Below are 26358 nucleotides of genomic sequence, written 5' to 3'. Positions count from 1 at the left end.
TCTGTCTTCCCAATGTGCAATTCTGGCACAGGGCAGGTGTTTGACCGTATTCACTGACTTAGCAGCTGGTGACAGCAGCCCCAGCCAGCCAGCCTTTCAACAAGAATGCAGGGGTCAGTGCTGTGACATAGCGGGTAAAGCCACTGTCTGCAGTGCCGGCATCCCATATGGGCGCTGGTTCGAGTCCCGGCTGCTCCACTTCCAATCCAGCTCTCTGCTATGGCCTGGGAAAGCAGTAGAAGATGGTCCAAGTCCTTGGGACCCTGCACCCACGTGGGAGACCCAGAAGAAGCTCCTGGTTCCTGGCTTCAGATCGGCGTAGCTCCGCCCATCGCAGCCATTTGGGGAGAGAACCAGCAGATGGAAGACCTCTCTCTCTCTCTCTCTGCCTCTCTGTAACTCCACCTTTCAAATAAATAAATCTTAAAAAAAAAAAAAAAAAAAAACAGGAACACAGCATCTGCTAAGGTGGCCAACAGGCTCAGACAGGAAGCCTTATGCGGGTACCGGGGCACAGCTCTGGCGGCTCCCTGAGGATGCGTCCCAGCAGCCAGGCTTCCGCAGCGTCCTCCCCACCCCCAGAGGACTCCTCTCCTTTGCCGTCTTGTGAGATCGCAAGATGGAACAGAAGTCACGTGCTCAGAGCTACTAAGGCGCTGGAGGAAAGGCGCAGCCCGCCTCCCCCCCTCCCCGCCAAGCAGTCCCCTCTCTAACTCAGCGTGTGTCACATTTGATTTTCCACCTTGCGATCAGACTCAGCAATGTAGGGCAAGTTCCAGGGTAACAAATTCCAACTGCTCATTTCAATCTTTTTTTGTTTGTTTTTTTAAATGAAGATGTTTAAATTTTTGGAAAGAAATGTGAAAATTGGTTTTTCGGACCCACCCAAATAAAGAAGTTTGATTAGTTTTTTTTTTTTTTTAAGCAATGTTATTAATAGGTTTAAAAAAAAAAAAAAAGCCCAGCAGGTGCAAAGCAAGTTCAACAATGATGTAGTAATCTGTTTTCTTCAAAAGCACTTGTTAAACCCGTGTTAGTACTTCGGTGCAGAGAATCGCTTGTGTACGGGCTTGGTACAGTGTGTGCCATTGTTCAAATGTTTGAAAAATCAGTAATCTTGAAAACCCAAGTTCATGTGGGGAAAGTGACTGTGAGGTCCCAGTAGCTGACCCAGTGTGAGATGACCGAGGCACGGAGAGGCCGGGCGGCACTGTGAGAAAACCAGAGTACCCATAGCAGCCCCACGGCTGTCCTCCGAGCAGTCAATCTCTGCCCTGGGAGAGTGGGGAAGGAAGGCGAAGGTGAGAGGAGGGCCCTGGGCAGGAGCGACTCAGGGCTGATGGAATCTTCCCACGACAGGTGTTCATGCTCCTAGGAGTTCACTCCCACCGGAACCCTCCAAGCCAAACGCAGTGCTCACCTAAGGACACAGTGGAAGGCTGTGGATTTGCTGTGGGTGGGAGCTGGCAACCAGGGGGGCTGCCTGTGGGTGAACATCGGGATGTGCTCGGTTATCTTTTTAGTTGTGATTCTTTCTGCTTTAAGTACTGTAAGAACGCAAGCTCCTGGGAGCAAACTTCAATCACACAGTTAGGAGAGAAAGGGTCCTCCCGGGTGCAGAGGGCACGTGCAGGGCTCACCCTCCCTTCCTCCTTGTCTGTTCTACCCAGTCAGGGCCTGCATGTGAGCCCTGGGGGCTCCCTGACCGACAGCCAGGCTATAGGAAGCTTAAGTTTCACACAGGGCAGCCCCTTCTAGGTCCTCTTTTCCATTCCAGACTCCTGGGGGAGGAGCGAGAGCCAAGAGGACGGGTGAGTCTCACCTGCACTGGCTGCAGTCCCGCTCAGCCAGCCCTGTGGCGTCCGGGACACCTGCCTGCAGCAGTGAGGAGTCAGCGCCACTCAGGCCATTCTCCGTCCATATCCGCCGTGCCCGGAAAGAAAGACCAAGTTCGGTTTACCAAAATATTTGTATTATCTATACAAATTGAACTGTGACGAGTCACTGGGAGTGGAGGCAGTGATATCTGACCGTGTGCTGGCACGCAGGAGGCAGACGGCTCTGTCCCCCCAAGCCCACAGTGGGACATTCGCGCTGAGAGCCATTGTGGGCAGAGTCATTTGTAAGGCCTCAGAAACCTGGACACTTTGGAACGAAGCAACCGGATGAAAGATCTTGGGAACATCTCTCGGGACTCCTGGGCTGTGTACTTGAAATAGCTCTGGGGGTGGGCCAGGACATCAAACAGGGCCTTGATCAGTTTCTTATCCTAGGGAGAATAGAATTCGTTATCAGGCCAGAACGTTGAAACACTGTCATTTTGCCAGCGGAACCACAGTGACCCAGTATGTAGCTAAAATGGTGAAAATGGTTTCCTCCGATTTCTATCTTTTTTCTCACTTTAATTTTTTCTTATCTACAAAATATACATGATACTGCTATAAAAGAAAATTCAATGTACAAAAAGGTTTGTTTTTTTTTTTCTTTTTCTCACCCAGACGAGCTAAAAGGCTAGAATCTGGGGGACGTGTATGGGGCCCACGGCGTGACAAACGTCCATTGCCAGTTGCATACAAGCACCCAAGCTTTTGTGAACTTTACGCTTAAAGTAGGACAAACAAGGAACCAACAATCCTCAACTATTTAGAATTCACTGGAAAGTGCTAATCTGCCACCAGCCTGGATGTATTAGCAAGTTTTCCTTGATCCTTCCACAGATTTCCAAAGTGAACAGCTCCACTACACTTGAAAACACTGAAGACAAGAACTGGTTTTGTTTGTTTGTTTGTTTGTTTTTTTAAGAAAAGTGCAGTCTGGCACAGGTGTGAGCCACCTCGGCCAGGGCAGGCCTGGGGGGGGGGGGGGGGGGGCGGGCAGCAGCCCAGCTGCCGCCTGCCATGTCCGCCTCCTGCACGCACTCACCTTCAGTATTTCCTGGTGGTTCTCAGATGCATAGAGCCTGCCATCCCGCACTATGTCTTCGATGAGCTCCTGGTAGTCCTCTGTTGCAATAAAGGACATATTTAGCATTCTTTGTTTTTTTTTTGACAGGCAGAGTTAGACAATGAGAGAGAGAGAGAGAAAGGTCTTCCTTCCGTTGGTTCACCCCCCAAATGGCCGCTACAGCCAGTGTTGCGCCAATCCGAAGCCAGGAGCCAGGCGCTTCTCTTGGTCTCCCATGCGGGTGCAGGGCCCAAGCACTTGGGCCATCCTCCACTGCCTTCCCAGGCCACAGCAGAGAGCTGGACTGGAAGAGGAGTAACCGGGACAGAATCCGGCACCCCGACCGGGACTAGAACCTGGGGTGCCGGCGCCGCAGGGAGGATTAGCCTAGTGAGCCACAGTGCCAGCCCATATTTAGCATTCTTAAGGTTTAGCTCTGTGCCAGCTTGCTCTGTCATTTTGGGTAAGGTTCTGAGCAACCGAGCAATGCCCCTTCTGTAGCTGCCTCCAGAACCCCTACTGCTCTGATCCCAAGAAGGCAATTAGGCGCCGACTCCCATGCCTCCTCTCCCCACCAGCCATGTCCACATCCTTCTTCCTTTTCTTTTCTTTTCTTTTCTTTTTTTTTTTTTTTAAGATTTATTTATTTTACTTGAAAGAGTTACAGAGAGGCAGAGGGAGACAGAAGTCTTCCATCCTCTGGTTCACTCCCCAGATGGCCACAACAGCCAGAGCTGTGCCCATCTGAAGCCAGGAGCTTCTCCTGGTCTCCCACGCAGGTGCAGGGGCCCAAGCACTTGGGCCATCCTCCACTGCCTTCCCAGGCCACAGCAGAGAGCTGGCCTGGAAGAGGAGCAGCCGGGACTAGAACCAGAACCCATATGGGATGCCAGCACTGCAGGCGGTGGTCCTGAGCACCCCTTTTTCGTGCTGCCTCTCCCCTCAGCTGAACCCTCTGTGCATCCCTCCACACCGGGTCCATCTTCCCTCACCAAATCAAGGGCCTGTTCCAGTGGTCCTGGCTCCCACTTTCCTCTGTGATAAGATTTCCTCTCTCAACTGACCTCTGTCATCAGCACGCAAACATACTGTTGTCTCTGATCTTAAAAACCCTCCTCCCACTTTCATGCAGCCTCTTGGCTCCCCTTTGCTGCAGAACCCCTGGAAACAACTGTCGGCACCACCTCTCTCCGTGTCACCCTCTTTCCTTCTCCCCCACCCACAGTCTAAGCAGCTGTGGCCCCCGCTAGCCCTCCAGAACTGCTTGTTGAGGTCTACAGTGACCCTTCGCATTGCTGAATAGCCTAGACAAGCCCCCCGGCACATATTCCTCCTCGATCCCCTCCTTCTCTCAGCTCCCCGCGTGGCCCCCTCCCCCCCATCTTTTTCTGTCGGGGTCTGGGGCTCAGTCCTGGATCTCTGTACTCATTCCACGGTGACTTCACCCAGGCTTTTCTTTCCCTCTCCACTCCCCACCGCACTTCTCTTCCTCTCTGCCTTTGGATTATGTAAAATAATCCAGCTTCCCGCCCACCAAGCAATGCTCCCCATTTGAATGGGGCTTGCGGTTGGAGAACGAGGCTGGTTCGGGAGGAAGACAGCCATGTCCTCTCTCTCGTTAATCATTTTCTGTCTTGGCATACCCATTAAATGCAACACACATGGTAAGCCTTCTCTAAATGTAAATTCTCCCCCTCTACAGTCTAGCCTGTCTCCTGCACTTGTAATTCAAATCAAGCTGTAGCTAAAGCACAATCTTTTCCAAATTCCAGACACATTAAAAAAATATGCCTCTTTGTACGCGTATCATGTGCCGCAGAGCCAAGCAGATGATAAGAACATGACGGAAACTGTGTGGGAGGAGCCCTTGAACAGCGTCTCTCCAGGAGATGGCAAGTGGAAATTAACAGCGCAAGGTTCACAGTGGCTCATCTGCTGTGTGTGCGACAGAGCCGGTGCTCTTACTGTGATACTGTTCTTCCTAGCCTTTTAGTTCAGTGCGTATAAAACGTGAATCAGAATACAAGCACTTTTAACCTGGAATCTCTCGGCTGCAACATCTCTGCCTTGGAGAAATGGCGCTTTCTGATGCTGGGGTTTCCCACTGGCGAGGTTGCTTGCTGTGTTGTCACTGTGCTGGGCAGCCGTTTGTCACTATCCCGCACGCTTACAGACTGCTGTCTTTTCACACCCACTTCCTCTGCTTTGAAGAGCCACTGTGTATCCCCACTTGCTCCAGTCTGTAGAAGAGCAGTGCAGGGCTGCCGCTCGGCACTCAGGCACTGGGCTCCCACAGACCCGTGTCCATCCCAGCTCTGCATCTCCGTCACGCGTGACCTTGGGCCAGTGACTTAGATCTCTGAGCCCGAGTGGCTCATCTGTGACGGTTTCGTGGGGTGATCGTGAGGAATGTGCCCCGACAGAGGCACTGGAGCACGCGCCTGCTCCCCGGGGATGCGCGAGGCCTGCTCACCACCACCGCAGTCCTCACCGCTCCGCAGTGGCCAGCAGGAAGGCCTTGGTGGCCTCACCGGCACCTTCCCAGTGTGCTAGCTGTACTTCTGGGCGTGGCCAGCTGATGAGAAACATGTTTTAACAAACAGACTCTCAGTGAAGACCTAGGAGGCTTCTAAATGGCTAAAGAAGCAGCTTTCAACTATTTTGACACATACACGATACACTCTCATGGGTCTAACCAGGGTTATGTGTTACTTCCCCCAGTTCAAGCTATTCCTCTTTTTTAAAAAAAATAAATAAAAGGAGGAAGGGGCTGGTTAAGCAGCTACCTGCTATGCTGGCATCCCATATGAGCACTGGTTCAAGTCCCAGCTGCTCCACTTCTGATCCAACTCCCTGATAATGGCCTGGGAAAAGCAGTGGAAGAGGGCCTAAGTGTGTGGGCCCCTGCCACCCATGTGGGAGACTTGGATGAAGCTCCTGGTTCCTGGCTTTAGCCCTGGCCTTCAGCTCCAGCCCTGGCCATTGCAGCCACCTGGGGACTGAACTAGCAGGTGGAAGATTCCCTCTCTCTCTCAACTCTTTCAAATAAATAAATCATTTAAAAAAGAAAACAGCCACGCTACAGCGTGCACTTCCGTGATATTTATTCAGCATTCTTAGTGTCTCTTTTGCTTCCTTCCTAATTCCACAGAGGAGGTTGCTGGCTACCTGCTTGCAGGTAGATGGGGCTCTCTGCAGCCCTCCACGGAGCCGTGTGGGAGGCCCCTGTGTCCACCCCAGGCACTGGACACTAAGAGCCTTCACAGCGGGGCTTGACTCCCCTTCAGGCGACAGCAGAGCAGGAATTCTGACCCTAGCCTCTGCCACATGTGACACAGAACCACATGAAGCTTTTTTTTTTTTTTTTAATTTTTTGACAGGCAGAGTGGACAGTGAGAGAGAGACAGAGAGAAAGGTCTTCCTTTTGCCGTTGGTTCACCCTCCAATGGCCGCCGCGGCAGGCATGCTGCGGCTGGCGCACCGCGCCGTTCCGATGGCAGGAGCCAGGTGCTTCTCCTGGTCTCCCATGGGGTGCAGGGCCCAAGCACTCGGGCCATCCTCCACTGCACTCCCTGGCCACAGCAGAGAGCTGTCCTGGAAGAGGGGCAACCGGGACAGGATCGGTGCCCCGACCGGGACTAGAACCCGGTGTGCCGGCGCCGCAAGGCGGAGGATTAGCCTACTGAGCCGCGGCGCCGGCCCACATGAAGCATTTTTAGAGTACTGTCTTCCCAGACATCTGTGTCTCTTGTCTGCCTGAAAACACTCAATGGCGCCACGTGAGATGATGCCTATCCTTCCGGGCCTGGCTCTCAAGGCTCTTCATGGCTGACTTCATCCCTTCTAGTCTCCTCTCCCACGGGAGGCCCCAGGCATCCCACCCACCGGCAGATCAGACAATTCATCTGTCCCACCCATGCCAGGTCGTCCATCCTTCGGTCTTTGCTTTCTCTCTTCCTGAATGTTCTTCCTCTTTGTTTATGTTCCCCAAATTTATGAATTCTTTCAACATCTAAATCCCTCAAGACATTATTCTATTTCTTCCAAAAGCCCATGGAAAATGAACTGCTCCCTGTTGTCCTCTGCTCCTACAGTACTCTGTCCATGCCCTGCTGTAGCATCTCACAGAGGGTGCAGGACATCCAGCCTCACCCATTTGAAGCCCACAAAACCATCTGGTCTGGCCCTGCCCAGGCAACCGTAGGTGGGACTCAAAGTTCAATAAATCGACAGCAGGCTGTTAGGCTGATAATTTTGTGTAGCCTACAAATGATGTTATAAACACCCAAATGGCCCTTGGCAGAAAAAAAGACTCCCCACCCGTGGCTGCATCTCTGTGACTGAGCAGGTTGTTAGCCAATGACTGGCATAGTAGATGCTCACTAAATATTTGTTGGATAGATGAATGACTAAGTTCATGAATTAACAGATTACATTTCCTACTAGACTGTGAGATCCCCCAAGGACAAGATCCAACTCATCTTATGCCCCTAGTAAATATTTGTTGAACAAGTCTCTCCAATCTAATTAGGGTCCCATGGCTCAGAGGGGCCACCTCTGCATTTAATATGAACAAGATGAAACCAGACAAGTTGTCTGACTTGCCCAAGATCGTACAGAAAATCAGTGCCAGAGCCAGGACCAGAATTTGGGTCTTTTCCCCTTTCTCAGAATCCCATGTGATAAACGCCACAATCATAAGTTAGTATTTATTGAGTAATTACTACATGCCGGTCACTACATCAAGTCCTTTAGGAATGCTCCTTAAACTCTCACTTTAAGTCCAATGATTAACCTCACTTACACATTAAGAAAATGAGGTTACAGAAGGGAAACACAGATACAGTGGCACACAGAGTCAAAGCAGAGACTGTAGCCAGGCAGCCTGACTCCAGTGCCCTGGGCCTTACACCAAGCTAGGCTCACTTTTGATGTATTCCCTAAAGCATCTTTGCATCCCTGCAGCCGCCGTCCCCGAATGCCTGCTTACAATCCGGCACGGGGAGTCAGCGGTGCGCCTTCCCCTCACACTGCCAGCACGTGTGCTTGTCAGCAGTCTGCCAGCTGGCTCAGAAGTCGGCTCTGGCCACAGCAGAGAAGCCCCTCCCACGTGCCGCAGCCTGAGCTGCCAGCACTTACCGTCGTACGTCACGTATGGGACCTGGAACCCTCTGGCACTGTTCCCTTCGTTGGACTTGAACTGAATCCACAGCTTCTTTGACCTGGAGGTGAAGGCGATGGGGCGCTCGTAGGTCTGGCAGGTCTCGTAGGTTGTCACGGAATTGGAGGAGGCTGCGAGGGAAGGGGGAGGGGAGGGATTCAGGACTCATCACTGAGCAGGCAGACATCCAAGCTACAAACCAAGTCACACTCAGGAGCTCTCCAGGCCCACGCAAGCCACCACTTGAGCCAAAGTCCTGGAACCAGAGTCACCTCTGCTGGTGATGGCGCTTGCCTGAAAGGGCGTGGTTGGGCAGCAGGCAGCAGCCCAGGCTGTAGCATTCCTTATCGGAGCTGGGGCGAGGGCCTGCACATTGCAGAGCGGACCCACGGTTAACCTGTGCCAATCGTCAGTGCCTGCTGCCCTGGTCTTCCTAAGACCAGGCGGTGCTAAGCGCTCCGTGGGCTGCATCATCTTTAACCCTCTGAAAGCCACACACGTTGCTGCAATGCTTCCTTCTTTCACAGAGAGGTAAGCACTTGCCCAGGGCTACCCAGCCAGTATGTGGCAAAATCAGAACCAAACCCACACCTGGTTTCAGGCATGCCAACCCTGACAACAGCCAGCACTAACACAGGGGCTCCGTGCACCACTGCTGTTGGAAGTGCCTTTCAGATCAGACCTCCTTTAGTTCTCATGGTCACCTCATGGGGTAGCAGCTGCTGTGACCCCCACGGACACAGATGAGGAGACTGAGATGTGGGGAGATTTGGAATGAAGGTCCAATGTCCCAGGACTAATAACAGATGGAGCCGGGACTGAGAACCCGGCGGACTGGCCAGAGCCCACTCACCGTACTGTACTGCCTCTGGGCTGTGCTGACCGTGGCATCCCTTTATGGACACAGGGGCACGAGTCAGGGTAGGAGGAGGGGCCCCTCCTGGCTAGACTGTGCCCTTGGCCTTGTCAGCCCCCAGCCACCAGCTGCTACTGAGGGTGAGGCCACGTCTGGGACCAGCACTGCCCGAGGCTCACTGGCCGGCTGTGCTCTATGAAAGGGTGCCACAGGTGCCAGAGAGTGCAGAGGACAACACCGAGCTGCAGAGGGCAGTACTGAGCCGCCGCTGGGGACTCAGGAGAGGCCCCAGGGTGTGGTTTTAGTCTAGGTTGCGTTTCCTGGCAAACTCTGTCAGCCCATGTGCCCCTCTAGGGCCACTCCTCATGTTGAAAGCCTGGGGAGCAGGCCACCCGGCTTCCTGGCCGGCCTCGGGAGGGGAGGGAAGCCGGCAGAGACGCACAGGTCTTCCGCATCACCAGGTAGTCGCCGCAGTCGTCCTCGATGGGCAGGAAGATCTCGGGGACTACGATCAAGATGCGCCGCTTCGGGGGCGGGTTGATGGTCCAGGTGCACTCAGTGTTGGCGGGGTAGTTGCCGGGGTAGTTTGGGGATTCGATGTATCCCGTGAACTCACCCAGCTCCCCTCCACACCTCCTGTCTGGAAAAGGAAATGCGGTGAATTAGGGAGACACAACACTGCCTCTCTGTCGTGGACCCAAGAACAGGAACGAGCCTGTCCCTTAATGCCCTGGGACCCTTTAGGAGCCGCCCCCAAGAACTCCCTACAGGGGTCCAGCCCTCTGGGTTCCCTGAGGCCCTGCTTTCTGAAGATGCTCAAGGTCAAGGGCAGGCACTTGTGAGCGAGAGGACAAACTGGGCTTTCAAAATTTGTTTACAGAGTCCAAGTTGTAGGGGAGCCCTGACTTAGGCTTCCAGGTGGGTCAGCACAGGCAGAGCAGAACTCACTGCGCAGGAGAGAATACTGGACTCTGAGAGACCTTTGCTGAAGACAAGACAGCTCCATTTTTTCCACTTTTCTCTCCGCGTAAGTTCACATTTTGGTGGGAAACAGAGCTCCAGTGAGCTATTAGTTGGTATGGAGCATGGTGGCTATTTAGCTCTGGTGTCAGAGGCACAATACCCATGTACCCATGCATACACACAGGTGCACACATGCACACACACGCACATATACACACATATGCACACATACACACGTACCCATGTACATACACATGCATGCACACACATACATACACACAGGTGCGCACATACACACAGGTGCGCACATACCCATGTACACATACACATACATACACACACATCTCTGACAGTTAGTAGCAGGAGAGACAAGTTCTTGCCTCTGGGAGCTTATTGCTTACTGCTGTCAGGGAGACGCGTGCAGGGGAAGATGTTGAAGGGATACGTTTTCTCCTCTCTAACAGTAATTGGAAGTTATCGTTGCTAGTAGAAAACAACAAACAGGCTCTTCCTCTCAGGAGAGAAGAGGGCGGAGGGGCGCCAGGCGAGGTGGAGTGCACCCTCACACTGGGAGGGCCGCCTGAGCGCTGCACCGCACCCCAGGGCACAGTAGATAAGGCAGTACAGTCATGCTGGCTCCAGGAAGAACCTTCTAGCGCTGCAGCTCCCCGAAGTCTCATCTCCCAGGGGCCTTCCAGATGTTTATACCATCACTCGCAGGCCATACAAAATGATCACTTAAAAATCAGCCCGCTATAGGCTTTCTGACTGTCGGGTCCTGCCCTTGGTCGCCCTGATGACCAAACCAATGGTTCCGCGGGCTCTGTACGCTCCCCGCCCCTGGGCTAGAGCATCATGAGAGGAGCGAGCTGCCCATCACAGCAGGTGTTCAACAAGAGAGCAGATGCAAACTGCCAAGGATGCGGGTCCAAGGACTTCACTAGGATAGATAACCGCTCAGCCATAAAAATCAAATTCACTGCCCCTCAGTCTCGAGCATTCCCAGTTTGGGGCGGCCTCCTCGCTCCCCTGGAGTTGCTGCCTCAATGACGTGGAAGTAGTGGAGATTTCCTTTTGGCCTTCAGTGGAGAATTTTACATAATGGTTACCACCCCAAACAGTAAGACGTCAAGTCATTTGATTCCCTCTTCCTTAGGATGGCATTCAAGGCTTCCCTTCCTGGTCCACCAGGGGATCCCAACAATACATTCTCTGCTCAGGCCTGGGCCTCTCTGCCCCAAAGCCCTTCCCCATTCCTGCATCTGCTCTTGGCCCTAGCTGCTCCCAGACACAAAGCTCTTTCTTGTGACTGGACACTGCCCCCAGCAGAACCTCCTCTCACCTTCCGGAAGCCTCTCCTCATTTGCAACCCACAGCCTGGGTGCCCTGCAGCTCAGCTATGACGGCGTACTCTGCCGGCACCAACACAGTCACACAACAGTGCCTGCTGGGCAAGGCTGAGCTGACATTAGGTCCCTGGGAGGAAAGCAAGGCAGGGGGCCAGCACTGCGGCACAGCCGGTTAGTGCCCTGGCCTGAACCGCCGGATCCCATATGGGTGCCGGTTCTAGTCCCAGCTGCTCCACTTCCGATCCAGCTCTCTGCTATGGCCTGGGAAAGCAGTACAAGATGGCCCAAGTTCTCGGGCCCCTGAACCCGCATGGTGCAGGGAGAGACCCGGAAGAAGCTCCTGGCTCCTGGCTTCGGATCAGCGCAGCTCCGGCCGTTGCGGCCATCTGGGGAGTGAACCATCAGATGGAAGACCTCTCTCTCTCTCTCTGCCTCTCCTCTCTCTGTGTAATTCTAATTTTCAAATAAATAAATAAATCTTTAAAAAAAAGAAAGAAAGAAAGAAAGGCAGGTGGAGCTCGGGCGAGGGTCTGGGGAAGCAGCCACGACCAGGATCACTAAGTCCGGGGCTCAGGCCCACCCACCCTCTGCAGAGACCCACGTGGCTGTGCGATGGCCACCCGCAGCCACACAGTTCTGGATGAACCCTGGGTCCTCCCCGCGCTGGGCTGAGCCCAGGCTCTTGCCCTCTCGATCAGGACAGTGAAAAGACTCAGAGAGAGAGACCTACTTTTGCACTGGGTAATGTTTGTGGAGCCATCAAAGTCTGTCGTCGTGTTTCCTGGGCAGGAAGCACAGTAGTTATTTCCGAATTCCGGCTGGTACGTGCCCACGGGGCACCGGATGCAGCGGTGAGTGGTGGTGTTATAGAAGTGTCCGGGTGAACACTGAACTGGGGGCCGCGGCGAGAAACAAGAAGGCTGGATTTATCAAGTGCGACATAAAGGCCCGCCCTTGGTGAGATCAATTGTTACACCCCCTGGCAATCGCGTTTTCCCAGTTAGGGGCCAATAATCAACACTCTGTTCCCTACACAGCCTGCTTGTATGGGACTCAGGCTACTGAGAAAAACGCAAAGAAGCCTCCTATGTGTGTCTTCCCAAGCGCAGGCATCAGTGATCACATTTCAAGTCTTCAGGCTGAGCATAGCCAGCCGCGTGGGGCGGTGCAGTGCGCCCCAGTACCAGGCAGAGGGTCATGGAGAAGCGGCCGGGCCTTTGTCGGAGGGGAAGCTCTGGCTCAGAGAGCTGAGGTGGGGGAGGCTGGAGGGTAGGAGCCGGGGCAGCCAAGAACAAAACCCCCTTATCTCACTCTGATCGTCCTTTGTCAGCCTTGTCCAAAGGGGCCATGGTGGCGGGGAGACCCAGGGCACCCCCAAGCTGGGTTTCATCACAGCCTCCCCACACTGCCATAGAACTCAAATAAATAAATAAATAAATAAATTCAGTTCTCAAAATAGGCAAGCTGCCCAGGGCTCACCTCTGGTTTCACAGTCCTGGAAGGAAGTGGCTCCCAGCTGTTTGGTGGGGAGGCCCCCCCCACAGGAGAAGCAGGAAGTACGGCCGGCTTCCGGCTGGAACGTGCCCAGGGCACAGAGCTGGCAGGGAGCGAAGCCGTCGGGGGAGTACTCACCGGGCTGGCACAGACCTAGGGGGACCAATGGCTGTAGGTGAGCGAGGCTGCCCGAGCAGACCCTGCCCCTGCTCTCTGCGGGTGAGGCCGGCCATCAGTCAGGACCCGGTCCCGCCTCAGTGACAGACACACACAACCCCGGCCCACCGCCGAGCCAGGGTCAGGTGGCAAGTGGGCACCTGACGTTTACCCAGCACAGTGCAAAAACGGAAACAGTGGGGCCAACTGCTTCCCTCGAGTAGGAGAGGCGTGAGTGTGTCTCGGGCCCTGGCCTACATGCAGCCCCGCGTCTCTGCTGGGGAGCTCTCTGTTCTGGACTCTCTCTGGTGATCAGACCCACAGACTGCATGGTGGCCCAGAGAGGCCCCGCCTTGCCAAGTCCCCTCACTAAGTCACACCGCTGTCCCGGCATCCCCCAAGTGGTCCTCTAAACCCAGCCAGTCCAGGCCACGCCCACAGAGGGGCCCGTAGCATTTACTTTAAGCAGCAAATTTTGTTTTTAAGGTTAGCGCAAGAAGCACAGCTGTAAACTGCACGTTTCTAACAGCACACGCTCCTCAGGGACTGGCTTACCTCTGGCAAGACGCTATAAAAATCTGCTTGGACTCCCAACCATCTCTCCCCTGCTAATTTTAATGGCCTTCCTTTCACCCGTAAGCCATGGACACAACGGCATTGGAGAGCGCAGTCTCAAGGCAAGAGTCTGGCGGGACTCACTCTGGCCCCTCTGCTCCTTGGCTGTGTGACCTTGAATGAGTCACTTTAGCCTCACAACGCTGATGTAATGATACAGGCAACTTCATGAATAATTCATGTAATATACTTAGTAGAGTGCCCAGCACTCATGAGGTTAGCTATTGTCACTAATGTTCTTCTTGCTATAAATATATAAGAAGGTCACATACAAGGATGAGCAAGCCACACGCGCAAGATGAGGAAGTGGTCTTGGAGCCAGAAGCAGTCCGGCCGTGGAGTAGGAAGGAAAGGCGGGGCCGGGAGTCATCGGGAGGGGTCACTGGGAGGTGGGCAGGAGCCAGCACCCTCCACTGTGTCCGCCAGGTACTGATGGCCACTCAGATCACATCCCCGGTGTGGAGACAGCCAGCCCCTCTTAGCAAAAGGAACACACTGAATCAGAAAATAACCAGAAGGCTTGCCCGCAGAACCTACCAGAGCTTGGCTTCAAAGTTAACATTTCCTAATACGTGATTCAAAGCTCTTCACATAGGAGGTCCCGGTTTTAATAAAATACCCAGATGGATTTATTAGTTTGAAATAAAAGAGCTATGAATTTGAGACCAAATCTGGGAGGAAAAAAAAAAGTCAGATGTAACTTCCTCCATTTTAGCACTTCTGGGCAGTCCCCGCAGACGGGGAGGTCCTGCAAGCCCCAGACGCCAACAGCAGCATGGTCACTGTTCCCCCAGTGTCCTCTGTCCTCTGTCTGCCCGGTGTGTGTCAGGCACTGACCCCAGCACCAGAGAGCCAGCGACGAGCCCACCACGGCTGCTTCCTGCCCAAGCAGCGACAGCGGAGACGGGCGCAGCAAGCACAGGGCTTCCTCACCTCCACATTCAGACACGTTCCACGCTTCTGGGCTCTTCAGGGCCTCAGCATTATCTGGTCTCGGGCACGGTTCACAGGTGATTTGTCCCTCCTCGTTTTGGAAGGTTCCGTTTGGACACAAAACGCAGCGTTCTTGGGCTCCGTCGTAATATGTCCCAGCCCTGCAACTGACTGGCCAAAGGGGGAGACAGCCTGGTCAGTGCAGGGGCACCGGCCAAGGAAAGACCACATGACCTGACCACACAACCTTGCATGCAAACCACCCCAATACAGAAAGTGCACCCCTCTTGGTACCCTGCCCACCCTCTCTCCCGTGACCACTGGCGACCCTGTTAGAGGTGTTCATGTCTCTCCCCAGGCCATGCAAGGATCACAGGGGTCCTAATATTTTTATAGCACAAGCACTTGATGATTGACAGATATTAAAAAATCCACATCGCTCTACTTCAAAGGGCCGTCAGAAGATTGTAAAGGTAAAAATCATTCAGTGGACATAAATCCAGTGCTGAAAGAACAGTGAGGAGGGTGCTGTTGATTCTGGCTCATGGCATCCTGGAAGGCTTCCTAGAGGAGGTCACTATTGTGTTGGGCTTTGAAGGATAAATAGGATCTTCCTAGTTGGAAAAGGGGGAAGTTGTAAAGATTAATGCTTGACATACGGGAGAAAGGGAAGAAAGAAAGGTTCAAGATGGATTGGAAAAAAAAAAAAGCTGTGGGGTCGACACTGTAGCGTAGCAAGTAAAGCAGCCGCCTGCAGTGCTGGCATCCCATATGAGCTCTGGTTCAAGTCTCAGCCGCTCCACTTCCACTTCAGCTCTCTGCTGTGGCCTGGGAAAGCAGTAGAAGATGGCCCAAGTCCTTGGGCCCCTGTACCTGTGTGGGAGACCCGGAAGAAGCTTCTGGCTCCTGGCTTTGGATTGTGTAGCCAGCTATTGCGGCTATCTGGGGAGTGAACTAGTGGATGGAAGACCTCTCTCTCTCTCTCTCTCTCTGCCTCTGTATAACTCTGACTTTCAAATAAATAAATAAATAAATCTTTTAAAAAAAAAAAGCTATGCTTCCAGACATTGCTTGGAAGATTTTTATTATTATGTATTGACTTTTTTGAAATGCAGAGAGAAAAACAGAGAGAGGAAGAGAGAGAGAGAGAGATGCAGGCAGAAAGAGACATCTCCCATCTGCTGGCTCACTTCCTAAAAGCCCACAGCCCCAGCTGAATCCAAGAGCCAGGGCCTCAACCCACGTCTCCCACGTGAGTGGCAGAGACTCAGCTCCTGAGCCATCAGCGCTGCCTCCCAGGTGTGCAGTGGCAGGAAGCAGGAGTCAGAAGCAGAGCCAGGACTCAAGCCCAGGCACCCCTGGGGTAGACCTGGGCAGCCAAGCAGCCTGGGCCAAACGCCTGCTCTAGGAAACAGTCCTGAATGCCTGGCATTTGGATTGTATTCTGCACACTGAAGGAGCCGCTCAAAGGAGGGAAATCAGACCAGAGGCTGTGTGCTGAAAAGCTCATCCTTGTGGGGGCGGGGGGAGGGGGGCGATCTGGCTAATCTTATAAAACAGGCCACTTGGGATTTTTAACAAAACTATTATGACCCAGAATCAACCCTGGCAAATGTCTCCTGGAAGAACAAAACAATAAGCAAATGCATCAACTGGGCTCTGCTTGAATTTTTGGTGTCATTAGCTAAATGTGGATTTACGCTTTATTTTAGGATATGAAAGTGAAGGAAACGTATCCAATTTCGCTCCCTATTATAAAGTTCAAACTTCACCATCATAGCCGTCGAGCCGGCCTTTCTAATGGCTACCACGTGTTGCAGCCTTCCACAGCTACACAGCTGCGCAAAGCCACCTGCATGATCTCATTTCCTCCTCAGCACGACCCGGAGCGGCGAGGTGCTAGCCTGAAGCCCATGTCACAGAACCAGAGACTTCGGGAGGTTAATGCATTTGGCCAAGGACCCTCGGCCAGCTTGTGAACTACCCCTACAGGAAGGCCCGGAGCTTCGGCTTTCAGGGGAACATGGTTACTTAACAAACGTGCTCTGCACGTCGCCAGGGATTCTCTACGGGGTTAGCAGGGCTCGGAGCAAACGCACTCTGTGTTCTGCAGAACCTGCCAAGAAGTAGGGGGAAGCACACCCAAGAATGGCTGCTCTCAGTCTCCCGGAGGTCTTTCAGAGGGACCTCGGCTGTCACACGACCCCGCAGATGCAAGGTGTAGATGCACTCTACGGGTTAAACGCAGCAGTGCGCTCTGTCGCCAGCAACGAGAATGTCTTTTCATTAATCGCACCATAATCGTAAAACAAGCCAAAATATGCCGTACTGCAAATATTACTTCTACAGTTAAATGTAGACAACCCATAAAGCCTACCCTAATATCTGAATCTTAATGTCTTTTAAAATTGTTTAGATTTTCTTTTATAATTTTCATGTATCATTTTAATATGATTTGATGACTCATGTTAAATTTAAAAATGAAAAAGCCAACCACATTCTGGCACTCGTGGCGGACGAGATTTTAATGAGCATGATGTACGAATCTGCAGCAGACAGAGTCTGGAATTCTAGACGTAGGCCCCAAACGGCTCCCACCGCCACTCTGTTCCAGCCCAGCTCCCAGGAAGGGCTGGGCTGCACTACGTCCTCCGTCCTCCATCCTCCGTCCTCCGAGTCCTGAGGCGCACCTGGCTGCTCCAGGGACTGCCACCGGCCAGTGAATAAGACAGCAGCTCCCTCGGAGCTCTAAGGAGTCCACCAGCCACGAGCCCGGCAGGAAGTAAGATCACGGCTGCCCGGAACCCCTCCACCTCGCATCCTTCCACCTAAGGGAGAGCCCTTTCATCTCAACTCAGAGTCACACAGCATGGTCTGTTCCCCAGGGCTCCCTCCCCTCCCCTAAGCCCAGGACCCGGCAGGCTCCTCCTGCTCCCTTAGAGCCACTTAAACTGCCCGTTGCCCTGTCAATGTCGCATTCTGAGAGGCTTCGCGGTCTCCCACACTTGTTGAGATGTCTTAGCCAATCAAAGGGCTGTGAAACGGCCTTGGGGCCGCCCCACAGCAACAGGGCACCCCTTCTTTTTCTGCACAGGGAAAGGCTGGCTTCACAAGAACCATCTGTTGTCAATCACCTTTCCATATCCCTTCCTGAGTGAAGACCTACAGAAGCAAGTCCCCACAGCACCTTCCAGGGGGATGTGTCTCTTTCACAAGAGGCGAAAACAAGCCAAACCCTAAAACGCGGCTCCTGAATTGGAACACAGCTCTTTGCTAGTGTGCGAGGCCCAATGCCCCAGACCCCAAGGCCCCGGCCTGCAGAGGCCCTGCTCACCCGTCAGCTTGCTTCTCCCTTCCAGAGCTGCCAGCTTGTCTCGCTGCCCCAGACAAAGGGCCAATTGCCCCCAGCGCACTGCACTACCCCAGCACAGCTTTTGTGTGTCTTCAGTGACCATTAAAATCCCATTTGCAAATCCTGCACAGCTGTTTGCAGAACAAAACACAGAGATAGCTTTTCTGATGCAAAAGGGACCGAGCAGCAGGGCTGAGGATTAATGGCTTTGGACAAACACTGCGGTCTCTCTGTGGCTACAGTGGTGAACCTAATAGAAGGGGTGGCTCTCCTGCGAGCGAGCGTTTGACTGCTGTCCCCAGAACCGCCTGACTTCTGAAGGAGAGCCACAGACCCAGCCGCATCCCCAGGGCACCCTGGGGCCAGGCTTTGTCCCTGCTCAGAGGCAGTGCTGGGGCCTCTGGATCCTGGGCGGAACTCCCTTTAAATGAGTGCCCCCCCCCCCCCTTAAATCAGAGCAGAGGACCATGCCTCCAGGGGCTGAGAGATTATCCTTTTCCTGGTCTAAGCGCTGGGTGTGTGCTCTGATTTGTTATTTCCAAACATCGTTATGGTTGGGGCAGGGAAATGAGCCCAGCTTGAGGCCTTCCTTGCTGGGTCCCCAAATGCACACCCACGTGGTCTCTCCACGCCCAGTTAAACAGAGCTGAAATTTCACTTCCTTTGTGTGCTCTTCTGGCTGTCCATCTAGATATTGCCAGAAAGAGGCCCTTGGCCCTCTCGGCTCTTCAGCCTGTTGACTCTGCTGGGGTTTCCTGTGTTGTCCCTGTGAAGAGCCACTCACTCACTCAACTGAGCACGTGCTGAGCACTGTTCTATGTGCTGGAGATACACAGACATGGCCCTGCCCTGACGGTGCACAATCCTTACAGAGCTGAGCATGGACAACACACGAGCAAAAACATCAATGCATGCGTGGAGCAGGACACCACGTGTTGGTAGACTGAAGCAACGTGCACAGAGCGCGGGCACAGGGAGGGATGGGAGCCAAGTCTGCGCTGTGCCCTTTTAGAAGCGTGCCCACCAAAGGCCTCTCTGAGCAGAGGTCACAATGAAACTAGGGAGATGGCCTGACAATGGGATGGCCTGAGAGCCAAAAGGTCAGGGACCTACTGAAGCGGGCATAGTGATGGAGATGAGTCTTAAAAAGCCAGCAAAGGCCAGATCACACAAGTGCTTGCAGGCTCTGGTACGGAAACCAGACTTTACTGGGTGGGGACCTGGAGGTGCTGAATGACCCACTGGGTGTCTTTAACCATCTCTTGGCTGCTGTGCGGAGAACGGGCTGCAGGTGGGCAAGGGCCAGGAGAGCAGCTCACAGCCGATTGCCACAGACACACAAGACAGGAAGGTGGCTGGCAACAGAGAAATGGTGAGGGAGAAGGGAAAACTAGCTGGGTTCAGGATCCGACATGGAGGCCGAACTGACAGGATTTGCTGGTGGACCGGATGAAGAACATTCCAGAAAGACAGAGATCAAGACGACTCCCAGGTTTTCAGCTGGAGCAGTGGGTGATGAGGGGCACCATTTACTGAGGTCAGAGAGAAACAGGTGGATTTGGGAGGGAAAGAGTAGGCTGTTTAAGGGACAGGCATTTGGCTTGGAGGTTAGGTCTCTGCTTGGACCCTGCACCTCATATTGGTGTCCCAGCTCCTCTGCTTCTTATCTATCTTCCTGCTAATGCGCATTTCTGGGAGGCAACAGGTTCAAGTAGTTGGATCTGTTACTCATGTGCGAGACCCAGATGGAGTTCCTAGCTCCTGGCTTCTCCCTGACCCAACCCTTGCTATTGTGGGCATTTTGGGAGTGAGCCAGTGGATGGAAGAGCTGTCTCTGTCTCTCTGGCTCTCCACTGAAGTGAAAACAAATATAGTAAATATTTTCTTTAAAAAAAAAGGAAAGAAACAAAAAGCACTTTCTTTGGAAACACTGAATATGAGATGCTTGTTGGCCATCCATGGGTTGCACTGAGAAAGTATCAGCTAAGCCGGTGGGCTCTGAGGTGGCAACCACATGTCAGGAGTTTACAAGATGATCTACTGGTATGGGAAAAACACTGTCAGACATGTGTTTCTTAATTTTTACCAAATCCGTAAGAAACAAATGTCACTGGTTTAGTACGCAGTACAAGGCTGGCCTCTCAGTCAGTCTAAGTCTCCAAGACACAGACATGAGGACACCAGATCTCCAAGAAAACAAAGGTGTAACATTCCATACGTCTGGGGTTGTGCAGGTACTGATGATTTGCTTTTTGCAACACACTGAGAGGAACTACAGTTTAGCTGTACCTGATTAAATAGACTTGCTGATTAAACTATCCAGTTTCAACTAAATCAAACACAACAAATAGCAGATTTGGATGATTCTACAAAGCACAGCTGGACTGATGTTTATACAATGAAGCATGCACATGAGCCCAAGAGGAAAGCACCAGGGCTCACACTTCTCCAAGCACATCAAGAGACACGAACCATAATGATTCAATTAGACCTGACAGGAGTTCACCCCAAGCTCCAGCAGTGAATAAGAAGAAAAATAGATTTACAACCACTGCTGTTAACAATGAGCCCTGCCAAATTGTACCTAGGATGCTAAGCCAGCTGTTAAACATTTTTGTTTATTTGATCTCCATTCCATTTTTCTGTCTTTTTTAAAATGCTATTTTTAAGATTTTGTTTAATTCATTTGAAAGGCAGAGAGGTAGAGAGATAAACAGAGATCTCCTATCACTGGTGCACTCCCCATATGTCCACATTGGCTAGAGCTGAACCAGGCTGAAGCCAGGAATTGTGAATTCAGTTCTGGGTCTCCCACGTAGGTGGCAGGAACTTGCACCATCACCCGCCTACCAGGATCCGCATTAGCAGGAAACTGGAAACTGGAATCAGTTGTGGAGCTGGGACCTGAACCCAGGCATCCCTAGAGGCATCTTAACGGCTCCACCACACATCTACCCCTGCTCTGTCCTTTAGGATGGGTATATTAGTCAATGGTACAAGCATATAATCTATAAATAAGTGAATAATCATAAATTCAAGTACATTTACATAATTCCCAGCAGAAGTAGAGGTGGCGAGGGCAGTAGTGGAAGTGCCCAGCGTCTGGTGGCGTTAAAGCTGTGGCCCTGGGGCCGGCGATGTGGCTCAATAGGCTAATCCTCCACCTAGCGGCGCCGGCACACCAGGTTCTAGTCCCGGTCGGGGCACCAGATTCTGTCCCGGTTGCCCCTCTTCCAGGCCAGCTCTCTGCTATGGCCTGAGAGTGCAGTGGAGGATGGCCCAAGTGCTTGGGCCCTGCACCCCATGGGAGACCAGGAGAAGCACCTGGCTCCTGCCTTCGGATCAGCGTGGTGCGCCGGCTGCAGCAAGCCGGCCGTGGCGGCCATTGGAGGGTGAACCAACGGCAAAGGAAGACCTTTCTCTCTGTCTCTCTCTCACTGTCCACTCTGCCTGTCAAAAAAAAAAAAAATTAAAAAAAAAAAAAAAAAGCTATGGCCCTGGATGAGGCCACCTGGGAGTGTGTGAAGACAGAGGAGGGGAACTGAGCCCTGGACAGCTGGTGTTCAGAGGTCAGGAAGGCAGAGCAGACAGAGAAGCAGAAGTGGGGGCTCCCGGGGAGCGGTGACCAACAGCATCAGAGAGGAGTGATTTGGCACTTGGATGTCATCTGAAATCTTAGAAGAAAGCTTCAGTGGAGAAGGTGGGAACAGAAACCAGCCTGCAGGGGACACAGGAGGTAAGGGAGGAGGCCAAAGAAATAAGGCGGAGTCTGAAGAGATGCCTGGAGCCAGCAGCCCTGGGTTTGGGTTCAGAGCTGGGGGACAGGTTTTTGAGCCATTTGAAAGGTGCTGGTGGAGCCAGGGCTGGGGGGACAGCAGCAGGAGCAGCATCCCCGAGACGGGGAGAGGCGCGGGTAGCGCTGCTGGCACGTCAGCACGGGCTGGCAAACACACGTAGGAAGGGGGTCTGGGCTTGGGTGCCCTCCAACACCTCTGCCTGGAAATCCTATTGCAACCCAAACCTAACTCGCCCGAGGGCACTGCTTCTCTCCGCATCCCGGCCCCTGGCACGACTCTTCTTTATAAACAGAATCACCAGTCCCCTAGCTGCCAGCCTCCAAACCAGAGCCATCCCGACTTCCTGGTCGGTTGGTGTTGTTTCTCCCCTCCTCTTCAAGCTCACGCGCTGGTATCCTTTAGAGCCCTGCTGCCTCCCGTTTGGATCACTACAGGAACCTTGCAGCCATCTCCCTCGCTTTCCGTCCTGCCCTGCTCGGCTCTTCACATCTGCCATCAGCCTCATCTTCCTCCAGCATTTCTCCCAAGGCTTCACTCCTGCCTCCTCGCACCTCTCCCGCTTCTCTGATTCCCTACTCACTCCTTAGTCTCCTTTTCCGTATCTCAATTTTCATCTTCTCTCATTCTCTCCCAAGAGCCTACTTTCTTCCTGCTTCTCATATAAATCTCCTCTGATTATTTGTTCCCCACATTCATCTAACCATTCAGCCAAACCACTCACTTTTTCTCAGTCCCTCTTGCACATGAAACAGGGCTTGGGGGAGAGGAGAGACATATGGGAGGCGAGAGCCCGATCAGAGGCCAAGTCAGACGCCCTTGGGTTCCAACTCTGCCCAATCCATGCTTGCACCGATGCTGCTCACTTTCACCCTAAAAGTTTCTCTAACCCAGTGCTTCTCCACTCCAGCTAGAACCTCCACGTTCTCCCTTTGCTTTTTTTTTTTTTAAGATTTATTTTATTTATTTAAAAGACAGAGTTACAGAGAGAGAGGTAGAGACAGACAGAGAGGTCTTCCATCTGCTGGTTCACTTCCCAGTTGGCTGCAACGGCCAGAGCTCTGCCAATTCGAAGCCAGGAGCTTCTTGCAGGTCTCTCACACAGGTGCAGGGGCCCAAGGACTTGGGCCATCTTCTGCTGCTTTCCCAGGCCATAGCAGAGAGCTGGATTGGAAGACAAGCAGCCAGGACTAGAACTGGCACCCATATGGGATGCCGGCACTTCAGGCCGGGGCTTTAACCTGCTGCGCCACAGCACTAGCCCCCTCCCTATCTTTGTATGCAACACATTCAAAAGCCCCCAAGTTGGTCTCTCTGCCTCTTGTCCTGCACCCTCTGATACAGCCAGCTAGGGCTTCCCAGAATACATACCTGCCTGTGTATTCTGGGATGCTTCCTGATTAAACCCTCTAAGGGCGCCATGCTACCTGGAGAATATGTTCATTAGGAACATGCTCCAGGTCCCCATGACTTGGTCACGTCTTCTCACTAGCCTGGCTGCCTACATGCCCTGCGTGGCTCTGCAGGTGTCCTAATATACTGATGACATGAGTCATCCCCTGTGCATATCTTGCTTTTCCTTATAAACCAAAGCTGGGCCTCTGCCTAAACAACCCTCTCACTGATTCATCGTCTGTACACCCGTCAAACTCAGCGTAGGGGGCAGGCTTCTGGCCTAGTGGTTAAGATGCTGGTTGGGATGCCCGCATCCCATGTTGGAGGGCCTGGCTCCCGATCCCAACTTCCCGCTGATGTGTGCCCTGGGAGACAGCAGTGATGCTGCCGTGATGAGTCCCTGCCACTCATGTGGGACCAAATTCCTGGCTTCTGACTTTGGCCTGGCACAGCCCTGGCCATAGGGGCATTTGGGGAGCAGAAGAATTAGCAAATGAGAGTGCTATCAGTCTCTCAAATACAATAAGTGAACTTCTTAAAGTAACTCAGCTTAGGTGTTCTCTTTAGGGAAGGCTTCTCTTGCTCTTGCCTGGGAGGGCTGAGGGTGAGTTGAAGAGTGGTGTCTTATTTACCCTCAGTGCCTCAGTGCCTGCCACGGAGCGGGCCCCAGGAGTTTCCCGGGAGAGTCCAGTCTGAGTACGATAGTCCCAGGGCAAGGCTGTGCCCAGGACAGGTGAGAGGACCAATCTGAGAGGGTAAGGAACAGAGGCTCTTGAACGAGACCTGGATTTGAATGTTGCCTCTACCACTTACTTGCTGGGTAACCCTGGGAAAAATGCTCACCTCCCTGTGCCTCAGTCTCTTTGTCTATAAAAAGGGCACAATGTACTATAGACTCGTGGTGAGGCCAAGTGAGACATTACTTGTACAGTAATGAGAACAGTGCTCTGAACACATTGTAAGTGTTGAAAAGTGTCCATATAATCCATGTGACAAATACTTGCCTAATATTGATCTATATTGCTAACATAGACATTATATTTTATTCAATTTAAACAGAACATTTCTGCCTGATCAGTTCCAAATAATTTCTTAATCTTGAAAGAATTGAGAATGCCCAGTTCTTTTCTGCCCCAGGTCCTTGGCACCTGCTGATCCCCCTGTACCTGCCCACCCACCCACCCACATCAGAGCTTCGCAGGCTGACTGCTTCTCCTCACTCAAGGCTAACTCAAATGTCACTTGCCCTGATGGCCCTCCCTGGCCACCTTGTGGAGAGCAGCCCTCCCAACCCCACCCCCGCCCCCAATGCTCTGTTTTGTTATCTTCCTAGCACTTAACTTCTGAAAGTGCCTTTTCTTTTCTTATTTCCAGCTCCCTCTGTTAAACGTGAAATTCTTAAGAACAGGTCCCTTGCTCATTATGTTCGTACTGCTTCATCCCCAGCACACAGAAGGGACAGGGTGGTACCCCAATAAATACTGGATGAGTTAACTTTTTTGATTGCAATGCAGGCATGCCACTGCTGTTAAAAATTGAATTAAACTTTCCTATTCACCTAGGAACCCAGGCACCAACATACTTCCGAGTCTGTCTGGATTGTATCTTTTCAAAAATCTCAGCAAGTTTCAAAAATGACCAAATGCAAAATCACTTACATTATCATGTCTATTTCTTAAATGAGTTATCCTCTCACTGGTATTATAAAAGTACAACAGCTAGAAATTCATGTCATATTTAATTTTTCCTTAAACATGAAGGACATTAGTAAGCACTACTCAAGCAATCTGTTTCTTGGAGAATATAACTGTTTTTTTTTTTCTTTTTTGCCATCTTGCTGAAATTCATCACAGATGGTACAACTTGCATAGCAGATTGTCCCCAAATGCCAAATTAATGAGACTTTACTATGTAAAGATGACAATAAGAAAGAACAAAGTCAATTGGCCAGAAGCAATTACTTGGTTTGGTATAACTTGGGACTTTAAAATCTACTTTTTAAAAATGATATTGGAGGGAAGGGCGTTGTGACACCTGCATCCCGTGTCAGAGTGCAGGTGCACGTCCCAGCTGCTCTGCATCTGATCCACCTCCCTGCTCATGCACCTGAGAAGCAGCAGACGACGGTTCATGTGCTTCAAGACCCACGTGGGAGACCTGGAGAGAGCTCCTGGCTCCTGGCTCCAGCCTGCCCGCACCAGCATGAGCAGCCAATTGGGGAATGAATCAGCAGATGGTAGATCTTTCTCTGATGCTCTGTCTTTCTCTGTCACCCTGCCTTTCAAGTGAATTAATAAGAAAATATGCTGCAAAAGAAGAAATCAGTTATGTTTTTAAAATAAGTAAATAAAAATGACATTGGAAAGCCAGACAGCTCTATGGACAGACAGGCGGGGAACGGCGCTGTCCTCAGCAGAAGGCATTCACGTACCTGCAGGCATCAAACTGCAGGCTCAGTCTGATAATAATCAGAGAAAAACAAGTTTAAATGACTTAATTATTTCTTGCTCATCATATTTGCAAAATTAAAAGGATGAGTGATAAATAATCTATGGTAAGAGAGTTGTGGGGCAACAAACACATGTTTATTTTCAAAATGTTGGCAGTTGGGGCTGGCGCTGTGGTGCAGTGGGTTAATACCCTGGCCTGAAGCACCAGCATCCCATATGGGCGCAGGTTCTAGTCCTGGTTGCTCCTCTTCTGATCCAGCTCTCTGCTATGGCCTGGGAAAGCAGTAGAAGATGGCCCAAGTGCTTGGGCTCCTGCACCCACATGGGAAACCCAGAAGAAGCTCCTGGCTCCTGGCTTTGGATTGGCACAGCACCAGCTGTTGTAGCCATCTGGGGAGTGAACCAGCAGATGGATTATCTCTCTGTCTGTTTCTACCTCTCTCTGTAACTCTGTCTTTAAATAAATAAAGTAAATCTTCAAAAAAAAATTGTTGGCAGGAGTAGACATTGGTATGGGGCTTTGGTAGGAAATGTGGCAATACCCATTGAAGTTTTAAATATGCAGATCCTCTGACCTGACAATCATACCTCTTTTTTTTTTTAATTTAGAGCCCTTGTTCTCCTTTCTTTAAATATTTGTTTTATTTATTTGAAAGGCAGAGTGACAGAGAGAGAAGGAGAGAGAAGAAAAAAGAGATCTTCCATCCTCTGATTGACTCCCCAAATGGTTACAACGGCAACAGCCTGGAACTCCATCCAGGTCTCCCACATGGGTGGTAGGGCTGCAAATAAGTGGGCCATCTTGGGGCCAGCGCTGTGGCTCACTTGGTTAATCCTCCACCTGCGGTGCCGGCATCCCATGTGGGCGCTCGGTTCTAGTCCCGGTTGCTCCTCTTC

The 26358-nt window shown here is 52.1% G+C and overlaps 1 protein-coding gene across 4 annotated transcripts in view; it reads right to left on the bottom strand.

Moving 5' to 3' along the window:
- Positions 1-1958: 1958 nt before the first annotated feature.
- The window catches only part of SCUBE2 (signal peptide, CUB domain and EGF like domain containing 2), a 71793-nt gene continuing 47393 nt past the window's right edge, over positions 1959-26358 (bottom strand). For all 4 annotated transcript variants that reach the window (XM_062196531.1, XM_062196532.1, XM_062196533.1 and 1 more), the window contains 7 exons: positions 14471-14641; positions 12752-12919; positions 12003-12164; positions 9403-9600; positions 8083-8235; positions 2923-3002; positions 1959-2269 (listed from right to left, as the gene is read on the bottom strand). In XM_062196531.1, coding sequence (XP_062052515.1) covers positions 2117-2269; positions 2923-3002; positions 8083-8235; positions 9403-9600; positions 12003-12164; positions 12752-12919; positions 14471-14641 — 1085 coding nt within the window. In that variant the 3' untranslated portion in view covers positions 1959-2116. The remainder of the gene's footprint in view (positions 2270-2922; positions 3003-8082; positions 8236-9402; positions 9601-12002; positions 12165-12751; positions 12920-14470; positions 14642-26358) is intronic.

The sequence above is a fragment of the Lepus europaeus genome, chromosome 7 (genome assembly GCF_033115175.1).
Source record: "Lepus europaeus isolate LE1 chromosome 7, mLepTim1.pri, whole genome shotgun sequence".
Lineage (NCBI taxonomy): Eukaryota > Metazoa > Chordata > Mammalia > Lagomorpha > Leporidae > Lepus > Lepus europaeus.
Note: the sequence above shows the minus strand (reverse complement) of the source record. Positions and strands in the feature narration are given on the sequence as shown.